This window comes from Micropterus dolomieu, linkage group LG07 (assembly GCF_021292245.1).
Source record: "Micropterus dolomieu isolate WLL.071019.BEF.003 ecotype Adirondacks linkage group LG07, ASM2129224v1, whole genome shotgun sequence".
Lineage (NCBI taxonomy): Eukaryota > Metazoa > Chordata > Actinopteri > Centrarchiformes > Centrarchidae > Micropterus > Micropterus dolomieu.
In genome coordinates, this window is record NC_060156.1 from 16,922,692 (window position 1) to 16,941,735 (window position 19,044).

Sequence of the window (19,044 nt, forward strand, 5' to 3'; positions counted from 1 at the left end):
TCTGAAGGGAGTAGTACACACCGTTGTAGGAAATCTTCAATTTCTTAGCAATGTCTCGCATGGAATAGCCTTCATTTCTAAGAACAAGAATAGACTGTTGAGTTTCAGATGAAAGTTCTGTTTTTCTGGCCATTTTGAGCATTTAATTGACCCCACAAATGTGATGCTCCAGAAACTCAATCTGCTCAAAGGAAGGTCAGTTTTGTAGCTTCTGTAACGACCTAAACTGTTTTCAGATGTGTGAACATGATTGCACAAGGGTTTTCTAATCATCAATTAGCCTTCTGAGCCAATGAGCAAACACATTGTACCATTAGAACACTGGAGTGATAGTTGCTGGAAATGGGCCTCTATACACCTATGTAGATATTGCACCAAAAACCAGACATTTGCAGCTAGAATAGTCATTTACCACATTAGCAATGTATAGAGTGTATTTCTTCAAAGTTAAGACTAGTTTAAAGTTATCTTCATTGAAAAGTACAGTGCTTTTCCTTCAAAAATAAGGACATTTCAATGTGACCCCAAACTTTTGAACGGTAGTGTATCTATATAAGAAAACTCACGCTAGCCTACACTATCCAAAAAACTTTCTCCCCTTCATTCCACTTAGTCTCATGCACACAGCCTGCCCTGCACTCCCTGTTCCCCAACATGGCCCCAGACACACCTGGCACTGTAGTTGAACATGCATATTGTATACATGTATTGCATTTACTTAAAAATCCCCTCCAACCTTATTTTAAGATGTAAAAAAATACTTAGCTTTGAATAATGGTTTCTATTTGATGTGGTTTTTCCATAAAAAAGTTTCATGGTTAATTAAAATTGCATCTACTCCTTCTCTGCCACAGATAATCCAGAATCTGTTAAAATGCAATATTCCAAAGTTTAACTGCTGCAGATTCCTGTCACATAACACACAATTACAAGTGTGCCTGGTTTCAGCCACCAGGTGGAAGGCTTTATCCACCCACCTGTACTGAGCTGCAGAAAAGCAACAAGCTTAACCACAACCTAAAAATAAGGAAGCAATGGGTTTCCAGCATATCCATAGAAAATACGTTATATTAATTAGCCCACAATATCATCAGACTTTTTAGAATTTAATTTAAAGTTCATACTGTTTTTTTCAGGCAAAGTACTATAAATATTTAACAGTATCATATTTCCATTCTTAACCTTAAACAGCAGTTTGACTCCCAAGATCCAAAAAAGGGTCTTTATTGAAGATCTACTTTTAGCTTTTTCCAGCAGTATTTGATGAAGTGATAACAGGCCAAGTCAAATCCTTCCTTCAGTCTGGCTTCACTATACTCAGTAGAGCTCACAAGGTAAACATGATGTAAAACCGTAACACTTAAATTAAAAGCTGATGATTAGAAAATGATTGATATCATATAAAATCATGTAGTTATGATAATCAGGTTACATTCAGTAAGCATAATCAAGTCTAGACAAATTACGTCTTTAAACAGGAAAGGCTGGTGCTTTTCTATATTGTCCTTATGTTCATCGACAAATCCCATAAAAATCTAACCAATAACATGTTGTCTCTCAATACTCTCCAGCTTCCCTACTCTGTGGCCCCTAAAGCATTTGTTACGACTGAAGACAGATCACAAATATACAGTTTAATGTTTTTAAAAGTCTTTAAAATGCTACTTACAAATGACTAGTTTTTTCTTTTCAAGGGATTTGCTGACAATGAGATTAAATATAAAACATTTCCAAATTTATCCTTTAAGTTTGATTTCAGAATGTTATATATCAATAGTACACACAGCCTATTTCCTTATGTGGAGCCAAAGATGTAGACCCTTAGAGACACTGAAAAGAAACATGATTTAGTTTAAAACCGTGGGTGCTCATGCGCTGCCTCTTGGTAAGGAGGTGACATTATCCACATCTTACACAGAAATTGGTGACAGAGACATTTTGTCCGACAGCGAGCACTCAGAGGACAAGCGATCAAGCCTCTCATCTGTGGTGATGTAGTTGAGGAGGTCAGTCGTTGTCACAACGCCAAACACCATCCTCCTCTGGCAAGCTGACCCATCAGCCTTATCTGGAGAGAGACAGTATACTAGTTACACTTACATTACTGGCTAAACTGAAAACACAAAAAGAGCAGGATAAACATTAGGCTAACTACAGTAGCTACACCACAAGACTGTTGACGTTATTCAATTTTTATGCAAATACAAAGCCACAATATTTGGGAAGCTAGGTGGACACAATAAAATTCGTCTGACCCTTTGCTTAAAGCAAATGTTCAACATTTCACTGTTAAGCAAAGGGAAATTCACTTATTCCCTTTTAGGTGAAAAGTTTGATTTGAAACATCGATACCCCCTTAGCAGCTGGTTAGCACAGCTTAAGAATATTAGCTAACAATTTTTCTCCATTGCTTAAACACTATAACCAGGCTTTTAAACTAATATTTCAAAAATATAACTCCTTTTTTCAAAACACATACAGATTTCCCTAAACTCTACACACAAATCCCTTCATTTCTCATTGCCTACACCATGTGTTCATTGAGAAAACACTAACATTCAAAATTGTTCACTCAATCAGCACAGGTTGAGCTCAGATAACAGACAGCTACCCAGGTGGAAACACAAACAGTCATAATTAATAACACACCAATCAGAACCTTCAATAGCTATGTAAAAGGGCCAGAGAGTCAGTTCATTCAGTTTTGGAACAATGGATCCAGAGAAATCTGAAGGAAGAAGTGTAGGACACGAGAGAGGAGGAGGAGGAAGAGCAGTATGGAGAGGAAGAAGAGGTGAAGGAAGAGAAACAATAGGAGATAGAGGAGGAGATGGGAAAGGAGGAAGATGAGGAGGAGGAGGAGGCGGAGCAGGAGGGAGGAGGAGGAGGAGGTGAAGAAGGAGGTGCAGTAGGTAGAGAGAGGAGGAGGAGAACAAGAATCTCTGGCCTGTCCCAGACCAAAGACAGGACGCTAGGGCAGAATAATTTGTTGTTTGGTGTGGTGTACAGGACAGTACTGAGAAATAAAAAATGTTTACATTTGTTATTTCTTTTGTGTTCATAATGTGAAAAGATTTCTGAGGGGGAGAACCACAAGCAACATACTAATAACCAGTTTTTGTAGTATTGTTTTGAATTTATCTCACCAGTGTGTAAGACTGTGTTGTAGTGTGTGTGTGTTTTTGAGGGCTTGTGTGTTATATCTGAGGGCAAAGTTTGGTTTTCCAGTTTTTTCCAGTTGGTTTTGAGTGGAGAGCTTCATTTTGACCTGAAAACAGGATGTTTGGGGAATTGTGTGAAAAGTTGTGGATTTGTGTTCAGAGTTTTGAGAAAAAGACACATTTCAAGAAATGTGTTTAAGCAATAAAGAAAAATAAATTTAATTTAAAGGTGCTGGTATATGGATGTTTTACTTTTGGACGGAGCCAGGCTAGCTGATTCCCCCTGTTTCCAGTCTTTATGTTAAGTTAAGCAAATTCTCTGCTGGCTATAGCTTTATTAATATTATACAGACATGACAGACAAAAATAGGTATTTTTTGACAGACATTAATGGGGTCTTTGTTTGAAATGGTGGATTTCACTGGTGAGACAATTTACTAATCTATGACTAAAAAGTAAAAAGAATTTATTAGTGCACTGTTGAGCAGGAAACTGGTCCTAAATATCCTAAAAATCTCTACTAGGTGTAGCAGTTAAAACCATTTATAATTTTTTAACCAAAAAATAGATTTAAAACATGGAATGTGCATCTTGATTTATTATAATAGTTTCTTAAAAACTTAAAAGCTTCAATTTAGGCTTTATCGCAACATAAAAGTTTAGCTGCAACAGCAACCACTGTTTATTGCATCTCAAATTTCTACTACCGTAAAGAATAATAAATTATTGAAATATTATGGACAGATACGGATGCATTTCATCATGGGGGAGTTAGAGCAGGAGAATATGAAGGGTAGAGTGAAAATAATTTACTATTTTGATAGTTCAATTCATCATTTAAGTAATTTTTTACAGCAAAACTGCAAAACATTTCCTAATTCCATCTTCTTAAATGTGAGGATGTGTTGCTTTGTTTGACTTATGTAAAACAAAGACATCATCTTGGGCTCTGGGAAATTGTGATGGGCATTTTGCAGTACTTTATAGACCAAACATTTAATTGATTAATTGAGAAAATAATCTGCATATAAATCCATGATGAAAGTAATTGTTGGTTGCAGTCCTAATGAAGGGATTATTATAGATAAATTAAATGATTGTCTAACACACCTGCCGCATCAAGGTAAGGCCACTGTTCTATTTCCTAGAACTGATGCAGATCAACACTTGTTGGGGCTGGGGACCTGTCTTGTAGGTCATCCCTCCCCTCTCTTTCCTCATTTGACAAATATGTACTGTCTTCAATCAAATAAATGAAAAGAAAATATTATAAATAAAGTATCTTACACTGGGTGTGATCATGCACAACCAGGGCAAAGTGATCTGTTTCAAGGACACGGGAGAGATTCCCCAGGTTGTCTGTAAGGTGCACCTGCGAGTACATCAGTAGGGAGATTAAACAAGTACGTAAATATGTTAACTTTGAATGCATGTAATGGATAGTATGCATATTTACCATCCATGTGACCACGCACTCCATGTGTTTCTACTGACTGACCTGGTTGAAATGCTTGCAGAGCACCTTGATGACAGCATCTGAGGGTTTGACCTTTCCAGCCGACACAGACGACAGAATGGTTCCCAGAGTCACCATCCCCAGGATCACACTGTAGAAACACACACACAGAGACAAACACTCAATCTACTGCTGATCCTCTATCAGCAGTGACACAGGTGATAATGACATACATTAAGATAGGTGTAACGCAAAGCTATTATCTGCATCCGTTCAAAAATATCTGTTTTCAGACAGTGGACATGCCTCATGTTCTGTATTTAATTATTTTCTACTGCAGTTTATTTTTCTCATACAAATATATACAGTATATCAAGTAGGGGTGCCCCCGACTAAGGATTTGCATAGTAAAGAATTGTCAAGTCTTGCCTATAGTCGACTCATAACACATCCACAAAGATTTTACTGTGAGATTGGCAGTCGAATCAGGCTTCTTCTATTGAAGCATCGAATCTTTGACTATTCGGGGTCAACCCTAATATACAGTATATATAAAAGTTCAGCTACCAACAAAATATACAAAAAAACATCATATTATTAATCAAATAATAAACCTCTGCTTCAGAAAAAGAAGTCAAAACTACGTCTAAAGAAAAGCTGTGTAACTGTTAATGATAAAAATGAACTGTAGAAGTTGACACTGAGGTTTCAACATTACATTTGGCCATTTTATCTGTCTTGAAAAATGGAAGGTTGGTTAAATATTGGGAGGAGGTCCGGAAGAAGCTGGTCTGTCTATGAAAAAAATGACACAGCTATTTGGCTCATTGGGTCATATTGAATAATTACAAAAAGAGGGATTGTGCATGCAATGAGAGGAGGTCCAGATGAATGTATAGTAGGTCTGAAAAAGAGAACACTAAACAAAAATGAGAAATGTTCTGTTTTGAATGCACTTTTGCACTTCAGCTCCTTAGTTTCCTGTCTTCTGTCAAGTCACACAAGGAGCCAGGCTTCAACATCAGATCATGAGGTAAAAGAAACACCTGTGGAACATCTGTTGATCTTTATATATATATAGTGATATATTATTATATATATAAATAATTTCTTGAGGCGATGTACCCTGATTCATCAACGACTGGGGCCTGGTCGAAAGCTTTCTCCTTTAGGATCCTAATGGTTTTCTGGCAGGACACAGATGGTAACACAGTGAGGGGGGCCGGCAGCTTCAGACACTGAACAGTCATGTTCCACCACCTTAAAGAGAGAGAGAGAGAGATTTCGCACTAATCTGTGGTTTGAATTAGGTGCTTATGGTTGACCTTTGTACCAGGGTTTGGGGTCCATCGGAGCCTCCAGGTTGAGGAAGCCCTTCTCACACATCCACTTGTCACTCAGGAACTTTGATCTTTGGAGGCAAAACAGAGAACAATGACTGTGAGCAGATTAGAGGTTGCTCTGGTTTTCTGATACATCTTCACCATCCTGAGGGTTTTGGTCAGGCTCCATTTTTTGTTCTTTGTGGATTCAGTTTTGATTTGTAAGCCGTTGCATGCTGTTGATGTGCTCTGATTGTTTTTGTGTGTGCTTTATAAGTTGGGGAGATGTTTAAAGATTTTGTGGGACATCCTGGCGGCCAAGGTGTTTTAGGTTGCAACATATCTGGTGCGAGTCCGGGTGACATTTGTTGCATGTCATCCCCTACTGTATCTCTCTCTTCCCGCATTTTCTGTCACCTGTACACTGTCCTCTCTCTATTAAGGGGGGAAAAAATCACCTCAAAACATGTAAATAAAAAAAAATAAAAAAGGTTTTGTGTGTGTTTGAGATGGTTGTCTAATTAAGGTTGGTAACAGCAACACAGGCATATAAATATTACAGTCATATGTTAATCATATATTAGCGTTACTTACATCAAAACTCCAGAAAGGATTACATTGAGGCCCTGGTAAATTTGATTGCATGGGACCAATAACCAAGAGTAGTAGAATTAGGACCATGTAACTTGGCTGTTGAACAAATGTAAAATGTTAATGTGAGTATTTGTCCAGGAGTTTAGTAAATCTGTCTTTTACATGTAGTTTCGGACGGAGTCGGCCAGGATAACAACACAGCGCTGCCCCTCCTCCAGCTGCCGAGCCATCTTCATTGCTGCTGCCATGGCTGAGCCAGAGCTGCCGCCTGCAGTAAAACAGGCACATTTTTGGATGAGAATTAAATGGAACAAATAAAGAGGTTGTTATAAACCTCCACATGGCTGTGCAAAACATATGTATAATACCAAGAAAACCTCAACGGTATAATTTGGTCAGTGAACTCACCGCACAGAAGACCCTCCTCTCTGATCAGCTTACGTGACATGGTGAACGTCTCCATGTCACTTGATTTATACCACATGTCAACAAGCTGTGTAGATTTGTAAAGGAGAGGGCAACAGAGCAGGAGGTTAAAGGGATAGTAAGTCATTGTAATCCAATGTGCTTTTTGTTACATTCAGCAAGAAATTTCCTCATGGTTTGCTAGCTCTCTGTTTTGTGTTAGCTCAGAAAAAAAATCCAGTTTTCATACACAGCTCTGGCTCTGTAAATGTAAAATAAAGAAAGTGGTGTGGACCTTGCCACACAACATTGTTCCAGTCAATCAGCAACAGGTGGTGTTAGTACTTGTGCACAGGAGTTATGGGGGCAGTAGAAGAGAGAGTTCTGTACATTGGCGCATTCGAATGTGCTGGACTTCAGGCACTGTGAAGAAGTAGAGATGGCCGAGAAACAGCCAAAGAGAAAGATCTGAAGAGAATAAACAGAGAAGAAAGTTACATGACCAGGCAAGGGCGAAGGCGTTTCAATGCTGGAGAAACCTCAGAGGTTTGAAATTTGGGCAGAGCTTCTGAGGGAGCACTGAAGAGAGGGGTGTAATTGTTTCAGCAGTTGAGTTGAAATATCAACAATCCTTCTGCAGAATCACTTACTCTCCCCTTAAGTCATATCATAAAACACATGTTTTATGATGTTCAGTTACAATCAGCTCAGTGTGCTGAACAAACCAAAACTTGCATGTTCAAATGTGCGCATGCAGAAATACACTCACAGATCTGTCCAACACTGTGGGGATAAAGTCATATCCGATGCCCTCCACTTCAAAAGAAGTTTTCTGTTTGTTCTCCTCTTTTGATTCAACCAGAACGGAGCCCTCAGGGTCCACAGCGACTATCTAAAACAAACAAGATAACAGCGTTAACACTGGAAACACTGCAGCTCAAACTTCCTACAGTTGAATAAAAGCAAGTCTGAAGCTGTCCTATTTGGCTCCCAGACTCCATCAAAGTGATTACCAACAGTCTTAGCAATCTGTTCAACCCTGTTATTGTGACAAGAACGTGACTGCAGTAGTAAAATCCTTTGGATCCTTTGTACAATTGCCAAAATCAAGCCTGTTCTCTCTTTCAAAGATCTTGAGAAAGTCATCCACACCTTTCCTCTCACTTGGACTACTGGAACTCCCTGTATACTGGGATCAATCAGTCGTTCCTGTCCCGTCTGCAACTGGCCCAGAACATAGCAGCCAGGCTCCTGACATGTAGGTACCCGGAAAATGAACCTTATTATCATATATATCTGCCTTCTACCACCTCAACAACATCTCAAGACTTTGGCCTTCACTCTCGGACTTTGTGGCAGAATCACTCATATATGCCTTTATCACCTACTGCTTGGAGTATTGCAGTGGTGTCCTGTTCGGGGTAACCAGCAAAGTCCTGGACATGCTTCAGTCTGTGCAGAACTGAGCTTGCAGGGTTTTCACTTGGCAGCACAGCACATCACCCCAATCCTCACTTCCCTTTCACTGGCTCCCAGTCAAATTCCGCATCAACTACAAAATCCTCCCCCTCCCCTATAAAGCCCTGCCCTGAAACAGAAGTAACCTCATCTGGACATCTTCTCCACACAAATCTCTCTAATCATGTCCATAGATTTAACAAAATAAAACAAGTTCAAAGAGGTCCTTGATCACAACATGCTGTGTGTCTTGCCTTGATATTGGGGCACCTCTCCTTCAACTTTCGAGCAACACCAGTAAGTGTACCACCTGTGCCGGCTCCAGCCACAAACATGTCCAATTTACCTGAAAGGAAAAGCACATTTCCTTTCATTATTGGATTACACTTCCTGGAGAGTACCTCAAGGATACACACAATGCATTTTGGTGAATAAAACTAAATTTAAGAGCAATAAGCTATGATATATTGTACGGACTGTACTGTATATTAGAAATACACTTAAATTGCCTTTTTTCTGTCCGTCCTTTGAAAAGAAAGAGTTTAGTACAAACCATCACACTGCTCCAGTATCTCCTCAGCTGTGGTATCATAGTGAGCCAGAGGGTTGCTGGCATTACGATACTGGTCGAGGATGTGCGAGTTGGGGATCTCATTCTTTAGACGCCAAGCCGCACCTATGTGAGATTCTGGTGAATCGAAAGCTGCAGAAGTAGGTGTGCGCACTATTTCTGCCCCAAGAGCTCTCAACACGTCCACCTAAAAGCACACACTGAGGTCAGATTTCAATTCAGTCAAATGTCCCATAATGAATCAATCAGAAGTTGTGATCAGTGAAAGAGCAGCATACCTTCTCCATGCTCATCTTCTCAGGCATGGTGATAATGCAGCGGTAGCCTTTCACTGCAGCTATCAGGGCGAGGCTGATACCTGCAGGCAGCCAGAGGAGGAGGACTTATCACGGTCAGAACAGTTTCTGTGTTCTGCTATATTGCCTAGACAACAACTCGCTTCTACATTTTTCATGAGATAGATTCTTGCGTTTGTTTTTGTTCCCCACCCTGCATGTTCTTAGACCGCCCTCATCAAAATCACTAATGACCTCCTCATCGCTGCTGACTCTGAACATATCAGCATCCTCATTCTTCTAGATCTCTCAGCAGCCTTTGACACAGTTCCCCATACCATCCTTCTCAACCGTTTATCTGTATGTGTTGGCCTCACCGGTTCAGCACTCTCCTGGTTCCAGTCATACCTCTCTAATAGGGAACAGTTCGTCACCTTTAGAGACTGTAGCTCCCCCCCAGCCCCAGTCAAACAAGGTGTGCCCCAAGGCTCTGTGTTGGACCCCTCCTGTTTACCATTTACATGCTCCCCCTTGGCCAGATAATACGCCGCCATGGTCTCAGCTCTCACTGTTATGCTGATGACACACAGCTGTATCTCAGCACCAAACCATCCACTCAGTTTCCGCCTCTGTCACTTGTTAACTGTCTGAATGAAATAAAAACCTGGATGTCATCTAACCTACTCAAACTAAACAGCAGCAAAACAGAGCTATTGGTAGTTAGTAGGCTATTGGTAGGCTCCCAAGCCGCTGCTCCTGAGGGTCCATCCCAAGAAGTCTGCAACCTTGGTGTCATATTGGACTTCACCCTTTCCTTCCAGTCACATCCCCAGACTTCGACCTTCACTCCCAGACTCTGTGGCAGAGTCACTCATCCATGCCTTCATCACATCCCCGTTTGGACTACTGCAGTGGTGTCCTGTATGGGGTACCCAGCAAGGTCCTGGACAGACTACAATATGTTCAGAACTCGGCTGCCAGGGTTCTCACCTACACTAGGACATGGCAGCACATCACCCCAATCCTCACTCAGCTTCACTGGCTCCCGGTCAAATTCCGCATCACCTACAAAATCCTACTCCTCATCTACAAATCTCTCGATGCCACTGCACCCCAGTAACTACTGGACCTTCTCCACCCCTACAACCCCTCACGGAACCGGCGGTCCACCGACAAGGGCTTGCTCTCTGTCCCCCACACCATAGTACGGACTTTTGGGGACAGAGCCTTCAGCGTCGCAGCCGCCATCCTCTGGAACTCCATCCCCACAGAGATCCGAAACACTCCCTCTCTGGACACCTTCAAAACACTCCTAAAAACCCACCTCTTCACAAAGGCAATCAACCCTGAATGACTTTTATTGTTCTGTCTCTTAAGTTATTTGTAAAGCGTCCTTGGGTCCAGTGAAAGACGCTATAAAAATATAAGTTATTATTATTATTATTTTTATTATTATTATTATTATTATTATAAGGTACCTGTGTTGCCAGAGGTGGGCTCGATGATTGTGTCTCCTGGTTTGAGAATCCCGACTCTCTCAGCATCTTCCACCATCCGCAGGCCGATCCTGTCTTTCACACTGCCTCCTGCATTGAAGAACTCGCACTTGGCCACTAAATACACATGAGATAATACTATCACTGAGTGTGTTTTAGTTTGACTTAAGAGTCTGAAACAGCTAGGATAAAAAATCAATGTTGTTTCCTTCATTTTTCTCAACATCACCATTTTTTCTGTGTGTTAATCCGTTCATTTATTAGTCAGGTTATAAAATAACAGGACGCAAGTTTGTTTAATTCATGCAGTGTTATTTTTGTTCCAAAGGTTATGATATGTTAAAAGTGGTGATGTATTATATGTATTACTTTTTTAGTACTCTTCATGGAGATCATCTGCTCTATCAGTGATCAGTGAAAAATGTGTGCATCATTAGTTCACCCAAGCAGTGAGTGAACAGGTATTTTCAAGCTGTGGATGAAACTGGTCTGCAGTGAATAACATTCAGTTGAAGATGATGCATTCATGGCTGTGTGTGTCAGCAGCAGTGTTGGGCAAGTTACTCAGAAATTGTAATACAGTATATTAGTAGTTACTTATTACTCCTTAAAGGTCCAGTGTGTAATATTTCTGAGGCTCTATTGACAGAAATGCAATATAAGATCCATAACTATGCTTTCAGTGGTGTATAAAGACCTTACATAATGACCCATTATGTTTTTATTTCGTTAGAATGAGACATTTATATCTACATAACCGCAGGCACCCCCTGCTGCTGTGGAGGTCGCTGTATTTTGTCGTCATGTTTCTACTGAAGCTGACAACGAACAATTAGCACTACAGAGCTTGTGTAATTCCGGTAGTGTAGATGCCCATCACTACATTGAAGAAGAAGAGGGACTAATAATAATAGTAATATACAGTCTCTGTCTCTCTCTAGTCTTCTGGTTTATTAGAAGGAAGAAGAGAAGTGACATTTGGGCAACTGTAGGAGCACACGTGTTATTTAGCACGAGAGCCGACAGCTTGATGGAGTCGGGACAGACAGCTGACGGCAGAAATCACAGATTTTGTGGATTTGCCTAGAGGTAAAGGCATAACGTTAATGTGGGACAGATGTTTTCAAAGTGGAGCTGAAGTTGTCTGTTTTCTGCTGGACAGGGAATTTACTTTGTTTGTCAGACTTTAGCAATGCAAATGAAAACTGTTGTTTGAGAGCTTTATCTTAGCTGGCCATAATCACAGAGAGCCGTGGCGTGTTTCCCCTGTCAGTGGTGTGAAATATGGATTAATTTCATGGCGCCTACTTATTCTCCAGTCTGTGGTTTGGCTTTCTGACGATCTATGCTGCCTTGTCGAAAAATGCTACCATAGCGCAAATCGACAGCAGAGACTATCGAGTCGCCCTGCCCTATGGAAAAATGCTACCTTGTGTTCCCTTTTCCAATCCCATTAAGTTATAACTCTCACAGTATTATGACATATTCTGTTTTTTGATTATATTATAACATCATTTCAGGGGTAGCGTATTCCGATAGACTAATCTCCCCTATCAAATAATGCTCCCACTACAGAATCATTTTATATTGCACCACTACTCACTCCATGTGTACTGTAAGGAGATGGGGAGCACGTTGACATCTTTATTTAAGATATCAGGGGTAGCGTATTCTGATAGAGTAATAATGTTGTTGTTTTTTTATATTACTGACAGATATTGACTGATCAGCCACTTTCTCGACGGCATTCCCAACATTAAGGTTGCACAGATTTATAGGCGCGGAAACAGACCACACTTTTCATACGCATGTGCAGAACCGCTAAGTAGCACATCTCGATAGGTAGCATAAATCTACAGAACACCAGTTATGTTAGCAAGAAAATCAGCTGATCAGTAACGTTAATTGGCAATAAAACCGTAACGTTAGCTTAGAGCATTGGAAGCATAAGCCAGCTAACCTTTTACTGACTGGTAGAAAAAAATTTATTATTAGTTGGATTGGTTTATTCTCCTGGGCTGTGCTTTGGCTTGTGGTGTTATGTTAGTTGGAATAATTTCATGTAGTGACTCGCTCTCTCTCTCTCTCTCTCCAGCGCTTTGACTTTGTCTGTTACCTTCATGAGAATCAGCTGACCGCTAATTAGCAATAAAACGGCAGCTTCCAGCATCAAAGCTCAGATCAGCCAGCTAAACTTTTACTGCGCTGGTAGACAAAATATGTAGTTGGATTGTAATTTCATGTAGTTATTCTCCGACGCTCTGTTATGGCTTTGTTACCTGGAGAGAAGCAGTTACCTTCCTGAGACAAACAGCTGATGAATATTATTGGTAAAGAAATGGTAACAGCAGGGAAGTTCAGATCAGCAGCTAAACTTCACATTTTACTGCCCTGGTATGAAGGTATTTTTGTGTCTTTTTAATGCAAGCAAAAAAAAAATGTTTTGAGAGCATATTTATCGCACTGCAATCAAAAATTCTGTTTGTAATTAAAAATAAACAGGCCTTTTTTTGTGTCACAAAAAGTTTTAATTGCTAATTTGTCCTTATTGATTGCAAGTTAAAAGGTTTTCCTTGCAAGTCAGAAAGTTTTGCAGGTTCAACCATTTTGCAAGTTGAAAAGTTTTGCAAGTCAAAAAATGTCTAAATAAGAGATTCTATTGGTGGTTTGACTGACCAATCATGGATTTGCATCCAACGCATGGCCACGCCTACAATCCCCTCGCTCCGACAGCTCCGTCCACTTTACGGAGCTGTAGCGTGTACAGGCCTTTTTATATACAGTCTATGGTACAGGCTAGATGGAGGTAAGTTGACGGTGTGTCGCTCATTTCAATAGAAATGCGTTTTAAATGTAGTATGGCATGATTTAATGATTATTTAGATTTACTGTTGGCAAGGTCACGGAGTCTATCGCTGTCTCCTTTTTTAGAATAACATGTATAACAGTTAGCTAACGTTAGCCGTCTAGTAATGAAGCTTGACTGGCAGGGTTCTCAATCATGGCATCATTTAAGCTACAAACAAATACAGCCATAACACTGTTCACTGATTGGCACCAGCCTTCCACCAACACTTTGCGTCACAGACGAAAACAGGATCTTCATGCCAGGGTGCTAGAGGTAAAGCCTTATGCTGGGTACACACCAAAGGATTTTTTACATCTTATAAGATTTTCAAAATGAGATGGATCACAAACATGAGGAGAAAAAATCCTAGATTTAACCGTTTTGCTCCTATAGTGTGCTGTCTTTGTCACATCATGGGACACCACACACAAACAGATTTGACTGTGAACACAGGAAATCTCGCAAAATCTCGCGAGACTTCAGAATAAGCATGGCGGACGATACACAGGAAGAAATTGCGACATTGAACAAACATTCATGCTGTTGCCACAAATCTACAAGCTGATCCTCCATCTCTGCTGTCCATATTCATTTCACCTTGTGCTGCGCCATGACTGTGTTTCTTATGCTTCTGTCTTCAATCATCTCGCTTTATGATTGGATATTGTTTCGTTTCACGTGATAATCTCCAGAATGTGTGCACGTTTGTCCTCGGGGATCCCCACACATCAGGATTTCTGATTGTAAATATTCAACATGTCGCAAATCGTAAAAAAAGCGACATGTTGAATATTTACGATTACGATTCACGATCGGGGCGCCTCTGACATTCTTCCGATCAGGTTCGGACACTCTTAACACACCTCACACCAAGGGAGAATCTGATAAGATAATCTGTAGAACCATCAAGATAATCGGGACATAGCCAGGATTGTCGGAAGCGGGGAAGTCGGCCCAAAATCAGCCCGATTATCTTTTGGTGTGTACCCAGCATTAGTAACTACTAATAATATTACGGTTTTTGAAAAGTAATTAGTTACACTACTTAGTTACTGGGAAAAGTAATATTATTACATTAACGCGTTACTAGTAACTGCCCAACACTGGTCAGCAGAATCTAAATGCTAAGTTTGTCATTCTGCATATTTTCTTGAACTTCTTATGAGAAAATGACTCAACACACCTTCCTCAGAATCAGCTAATATTGTATCCAGTATCGGTTGACACCATTGTTATTCTTATAAATTCTTATAAATACTTTGTTTTTAAACATCAGGAACTCACATTTGAGCAGTGGTGCCAATGATTCAGTGAAGTTGCAGCCAAAAAGTGGTATAAACATAATGAGGATTCCTCCATAAGTGTTAATCAATCAAGATCAATCATCAAGATCAATTCAAATGAAGTAGGAGAGAGACATCTTATGTCTAGTAGTAAAAATAATTAGCATATTTATAGATTCTGGATTTTTTTATTAAGGAAAAGGAGTAGAAGTAGCCTAATTAAAGAATTTTTAATGAGTTGGAGTTTTCTATACGTCTATGAGTATTATATACTGTCCACCAATTCAACCTCAAGATGGGCGATGCAACGGGACAATGGCCCAAAGTACAGAAGTAAATGAACAACTGAATGGCTTCAGCAGAAGAAAATACGCCATCTGGAGTGGCCCAGTCAGAGTCCTGACCTCAACCCGATTGAGATGCTGTGGCATGACGTAAAGAGAGCGATTCACACCACACAGCCCAAGAATATTGCTGAACTGAAACAGTTTTGTAAAGAGGAATGGTCCAGAATTCCTCCTAACCATTGTTCAGATCTGATCTGCAACTGCAGGAAATGTTTGGTTATTGGGGTTATTGCCATCAAAGGAGGGTCAACGAGTTATTAAATCTAAGGGTTCACATACTTTTTCCTTTGATTGAATGTGATGGCAGTACATCACACTAAAGTTAAGATGACCTTCAAATGCCAATCAGCATACATCTGTGACACTACTACTGTGTAAACCATTTAGACATGTCACAGTAGGAAAAACAGGTGTAATAATAAATTTAATGGTGGCTGAAGTCAATTTAGCTGCTTCACTTTCAGGGTCCTGGTATTGGAAATGCTAGTTCTCTGTCATGACTTAGTGGGACACTTGAATAGAACAGATCCATTGTTAATATTATTAGTAGCACCTGTGCTTTTCCTACTATGCCAGGTCAAAATGTCCAGTGTTAAAGAGGCTTATACGCTGACCACACTGGACTACACTTTGCAACTGAAAGTGACACAGACCAGAGTAGAGCAGATTATGGAAGAAGACTGAAATGACATTTTATTTGGGGAGTGTGGGGTCGTTCCAAGGTCTCTCTGTCACCAACACGGCTGCCAACTGCCACAAATTTGGGGCGGCTACAATTTATCTGGTGAACTAGAGAAGTAACGTCACGTGAAAACTGCGTAAGTATCAGGTGTAAGGTCCTTTGTCTCATTAAGCCATGGGAACAAACTAGAATTTCACTTTCATTAGTTTAAGGGAGTGTAAAAGGGATTTTCTTAGGAGGCTTAGACTGATGCCTCTGACAGGTTTCATCCTCACTGAACCCTGCCAGTACGAGACAGTGCAGCTGAGGAAATACTCTACTGAAATCAAATAAATACTTAAAGAAACACCATGTATGTTTTCAGGTTTCATTTTAAGTGTGGCTGTGTGCATTGCTCTGTTGGCCGAAAAGAACAACACCTTTCATTTTTACCTCCACATTCATGGGAGCCCGCTGACTCAGACACAACCCCAACAGTCACATGGAAAAAAGGCCATGAGCCACATAATCCCTTAATGTTCCCTTCTGAACAGCAGATTCTTCTTCCTAAGAAGGAAGCCAATAGGGACGCAGCCATATCAATAGCCCTTGATGAAAGCAATAGCAGGTCTTCCGCTCCCACATATTAATTAAATGTGTTTGCCTGCATCCCTTGTTTCCTGAAAGAAGTCTTTCTTAGCCTTGTACCCAAAGACAGTATGCCAGGTAAGACTTCAGTCTCTAATCTAATGCTGCTGAGCTACAATCACATCCAGTCCAGCACTTTCTTTCTGTCCCATTGAACACTGAAACTTCTCAACTTTCTGGCTTTTCCAGGAAGGAGAACAATAATGCTGTTGTTAGGAGTAAGTCTCCCTCCTTTTTCTAAAATGAGAAAAACAAAATCTGACTCTCCGGTCCTGTTCATCTTAACTGTACCATTTATCTGCATAATAAGTGTGCAGACAAGATTCAAGTTAGCTTTGCTGTGGGGCAGCTATTCAAGCCTCTGCACAACCTGTAAGAGTCAAAGGTAACAAACATTGTACAGTGCAGAACTCTGGACTCCCTGTCCAACCTTTGTCAACTATTCCCATGAAAACAAGGGTGGACAAAGAACAGATTCATTCAAATCCATAGACTGGTGAAGAAATAATACTATCATAATGTTTTGTAAAACAGAGTTCATATAACTATAAGCAAAAACAATTAAATTTCCAACCTTTTCAAGGTTGTATACTAAAAAAGGTATAAAGTTAAAATTGTTTTGTGTAGAGATGTGGGTGTGCTGTTACTGATAAATAAGCATGTGTGTCATATGTAATCTTTGCAGAGATTATATGAAAGCATTTACTCACAAACATCACACTTGAGTCCAAACTCCTTTGGGATTTTGTTCAGACGAACCAGAGGTGTCTGTCCAATTTTCCCAAGGATGTTGGGGAGGATGCTGGGGGCATTGGGGCTGTGATGGACAGAAGAGAAAATACACCACCAGCTGTAAATAAATTACATGGTTTGGTGGAAATATGCTCACACTACATCTAATGTAGTTATATGTCGACAATGAATCTTTCCCACACCAGTCACAGGTGAAACTAATTTACATTAAAGGTTCCCCGTGGAGTCTGCTCTTGTGAATGACATACGCAAGAGATGCAATACTCATTCCAGCCAATAGTTTTGCACTAATCAAACAGTTGGGAGGTGAGAAGTCAAGAGACGCATTCATGCGACATTTAAAGGCATTGAAGGAGACAGAAAGTTAATAAACATGGGTGCGGGTTTCACACTTTTAGCAACAATTAGCTTTACAAATGCTTTATGAGGGAGGAAATGCATTCACCATGTTTGTTAGACCACATGGATGCACATCAATGAGTAAAACTGAATGTAAACAGAAACTCCACAGGGCACCTGTATTGGAAGTGAGCCATCATTAATGTCATTAGTTACAGGTGTGGCTGTTGCTGCTGTGAAAATTCAAAATTTCTGCTATGAAAAGGGTATTTGAGCATGCTAGCACAGAACTGAATATCCCAGCTAAACTGAAGGAAGACATTGTTAATGTCTGAGCCACCTTATGACCTGTCACAACCAGTGTGAGAAAGGCTCTTGCCCAAACCTTTCATAACTAACAGGCCCTCACTCACTACAGTGGGTCACACTTGCAGCTGTGAAGGGCACCCTGCATTACGGAAAGCGTGTAAACGAAAAGGTCAGCTATGGGACGTACTTGGTACTCTCAGGCATGAGCAGGACACATCAGTTACGACTCGTACTGTCAAAAACACTGATGATGGGTTATGAAATAGATGCTGCGCTCTTTCTGTAAACTCATGCTTGCAAATACTGGAAGTTATGTGGTACATGCAAAGTGACTGCAATGTTTTCCTTTTTTTCAAACTTTTACTTGGATTGCTGAACAGAACTACCATTTTGGGCAAAGGCCCAGGGGCCCCCTGACCCCAGAGCCTCTGTTGGAAAGTCACAAAGCTCACTTCAGAGTCCTGATCCTTATCAGAGTCTTGAGTATCTCCAAGGGTGTTGTTTGTAGTCATTTTGTGTCTCTTTCAGTCTTGTCTTGCTCCCATGTGTGAGGGGTGGGGACCCTTTAACATGTCTGTGTCCAGGGGCCATTGTCTCATTTGTCCATGCTAAAACTTAAATGTAAACAAGGTTAATTCAGCATTGACAACCTATTTATTTTCCGAGCTTGTATTATTACAAGCCCCATTTGATCTCTGTTTTCAACAGCTCCCTATCTACTGGTTGTGTCCCTGATTATTTTAAAACGGCTTGCGTGAACCCACTTTTAAAGAAACCTGGTTTAGATCCCTCCCTCCCACATAATTTTAGACCAATTTCAAAACTGCCTTTTATTGCAAAGATTCTAGAAAGAATTGTGTCCAAACAGCTGCTCACTGTACTGGAAAATAACAAATTATTTGAAAAGTTTCAGTCTGGTTTTAGGAAGTACCACAGCACTGAGACTGCCCTGCTTAAAGTCACCAATGACCTTTTAATGTCTGCTGATGAAGGTATGTGCTCAGTCCTTGTACTCCTGGACCTTAGCGCTGCTTTTGACACCATTGATCACAACATCATGTTAGACAGACTGAGGCACTGGGTGGGGATCTCTGGTACTGCTCTAGAATGGTTTTCAT

General features: G+C 40.4%; 1 protein-coding gene across 1 annotated transcript; it reads right to left on the reverse strand.

Annotated features, from left to right (window-relative positions):
- Positions 1–1,638: 1,638 nt before the first annotated feature.
- Positions 1,639–17,352, reverse strand: cbsb (cystathionine beta-synthase b). The gene is made up of 13 exons (XM_046053529.1): positions 17,236–17,352; positions 10,721–10,855; positions 9,246–9,325; positions 8,950–9,154; positions 8,651–8,742; positions 7,708–7,830; positions 6,942–7,026; positions 6,696–6,801; positions 5,951–6,028; positions 5,743–5,877; positions 4,660–4,768; positions 4,449–4,533; positions 1,639–2,068 (listed from the first exon to the last, which is right to left on the reverse strand). Exons 2-13 carry the CDS (start codon positions 10,794–10,796, stop codon positions 1,911–1,913), a joined length of 1,332 nt encoding a protein of 443 aa, XP_045909485.1. The 5' UTR covers positions 10,797–10,855; positions 17,236–17,352; the 3' UTR covers positions 1,639–1,910.
- Between the last annotated feature and the right edge of the window lie 1,692 nt (positions 17,353–19,044).